The sequence below is a fragment of the Montipora foliosa genome, chromosome 2, assembly GCF_036669935.1.
Source record: "Montipora foliosa isolate CH-2021 chromosome 2, ASM3666993v2, whole genome shotgun sequence".
NCBI classification, from domain to species: domain Eukaryota; kingdom Metazoa; phylum Cnidaria; class Anthozoa; order Scleractinia; family Acroporidae; genus Montipora; species Montipora foliosa.
The window spans coordinates 87,734-90,233 of NC_090870.1; the positions used below are offsets into that span (position 1 = coordinate 87,734).

Below are 2,500 nucleotides of genomic sequence, written 5' to 3' on the forward strand. Positions count from 1 at the left end.
TGAGGGTAAGAATGACCAAGACATTGATTCATTTTCAAATTCTCGCATCAGGAAAAACTGATTACCACTGTAAAATTAAAGAAACATTGTTTCTTAGGAACTTAATCGGCCTCTTAATGCTAACCTTAGTAGCGATAAGCTGTTACTTAATAAGTACACATTGTAACTGCTATTTTTGTTAAGATCGTTTTTCTCAGTCTCGGTCCCAGACCTGCAGTAATTTTTATCTAAATAATTTTGAAGATCATAACGGCTACTTTTGAAAACGCCTAGTCTCATAAAAAGGCTTCGATTCACATTGTTTATTATTTCTAGTTAATCTTCGATGGCCGAAGAACAGGAGTTTATGAAACACTTGCTGTTGCTGCTTTAGAAGCTAGCGTCTTTCCTGACTGACTTGTTTGCACCTTTAACTGCGAAGATAATGAAGTTCAATGCTTTTTTGTTCACCATTTAAGTTTCTTGTTTTAATTTCTGTACGACACAGCAGGTGTATCGAACCTGACTAATACCTCCAGGGCTGGACTTTTCTCGATTTTATCCTACTATTTGAAGGCTCTTCAATCCGTTATCATTGCATTGCCTCTTTCGCGGATGCTTCACCAATTACATCAAATCCACTAAAGTTGACTGCACTACGTCGGAAATGGAATTTTTTTCATTCGTTACTAAAGTGAAAGAAAGGTATTGTTGTATGCTCACTTGCTGCTGGGAAACAGCGAGGAACACTTAAAATAAAGCCCGACAATGGAAAATGAGACAAAAGCAAGAAAATAACCCTATTTCCTTCGAAATGTCAATTTTATTCACTAAGTAGAACACTATCACAACACTTGCATTTGTTCTACAACAAGCTGTGAAGCAAAAGTTATTCTTGAAGGTCTACACGATTCAAAAGATTATTCTAAGGCTTATCTTTTATTCAACACTCTCCATTTAATCTTTTAAGATGATTTAACAATGCCAGTGATGCCCAAGTGACAGCCACGTTTCCAGGTATTACACTTTAAAATCAGGATTCGTGGCCAGGAATGTACTTGGATTTACTGTTCTGTACCACATGAAATAACAGAAAAATATGATAACTTTAATGGATGGATTACATGAAGGAAGCGACAGAGTTTTTTATCACTTGATAATAGAATTCGTTTTGATGTTGTTGCTGTTGTTGTTTTTCGGCCGGTAAATGCAGCAGCTAATCCTTACTTAAGGAGTTCTGTATTCCGAGAAACGAGTGATGCTGAAGAAGGGGACACTTCGTGACGCTTATTGAAATCCGAGTGCATCTAGTTACTTGAAATTCTGGAAAAACCGCTAATTTATGACGAAAACATAACACCAATAAAAAAAACGTCTTCACAGCCTCAACTCCTGTTTCACTATTTTTAAGTCCTCGTTTACACGCTTCGAGTTCCTATCGTTCCATTAGTCTGCCGAACAGTTGACGTGCGTGTATTTTGACACCCGATTTTCGGCCGATTCTGTTAGCAACAGTTGCATCCACAACGTCGATCAAAATCACGCCAAGGAATCGGCTGTCTCACCCACGATTCGTGTCAAATCGGCTGTCACTGTTACTTTCCTGATATACTCTGTCGGATCGGGCGTGGGACAAATCTAGCGTGCAACGATTTTAACGTTAAAGGTTAAAACAATATTCAGTGTGACAAGAACAACAGGATCATCATTTGGACATCACTGGGGTTCGTAACACGGTAACTTCATCAAAGGACTGCGGCCAAGCTTTCGATTTCGGTGCTCAATTTCTGCCTCTTGGCTTTGTTGTTTGCCTCGCTTTCCACATAGGATGACTTGCTAAGACGACCATTCACAACCTTCTCAGCCAGCACAATAGCCGCGTCAAGAAGCTGCTTCTTCTCACTTTCCTTGCGCTGCAGGTCTGTCAGCTGAAAGAGTTGAAAAAGACACATTAATGCTCCTTACATGTACCTTTAATCAGCACTGCGATAGTGCCTTTTGTCCATAACCACAAAACGTTTCGTCATCTTCTTCATAAGAACATACTCGTAATCGTTATGGGACTGACTTCAGATACCGAACTTATAGGATGATATTTCGTTGAAAGAATAACATCGTTTTGGTGTTTTCCGCGGGTCTGCAGTACTTTGATCTAAGCCCTCAGTTCAAAATAGTTAGCTTTGAGTGATTGTAATGAGAACCTGCATTAAAATATTACAAACATTTGACGTTTTTCAGCAGCCTGCCACGTGAGTTCAGCGGAAAAGGAACGGTTTCGAGTTTCTTGCCCTTCTGGGCTTTTACTTTGAGTAGAAGAGCACAGAACGCGTCATCAGAAACGAATGCAAATGAGAAAAATTTACTCACAAATAATTCTTACATCGAGTTGAAGTGTGGAGGTTTGGCAGTGTGGAAGTTTGGAAGTGTGGAAATTAACCCTAAACCCTACCCCTAAACTTCCACACTGCCAAACTTTCAACTGCAAGTAATAATTATTTGTGAGTAAATTTCTCGCATTTGC

The 2,500-nt window shown here is 39.3% G+C and overlaps 1 protein-coding gene across 1 annotated transcript in view; it reads right to left on the reverse strand.

Annotated features, from left to right (window-relative positions):
• Positions 1-782: 782 nt before the first annotated feature.
• Positions 783-2,500, reverse strand: part of LOC137991965 (dolichyl-diphosphooligosaccharide--protein glycosyltransferase subunit 1-like) — an 18,527-nt gene continuing 16,809 nt past the window's right edge. The window contains exon 10 of the mRNA XM_068836980.1: positions 783-1,907. Coding sequence (XP_068693081.1) covers positions 1,725-1,907 — 183 coding nt within the window. The 3' untranslated portion in view covers positions 783-1,724. The remainder of the gene's footprint in view (positions 1,908-2,500) is intronic.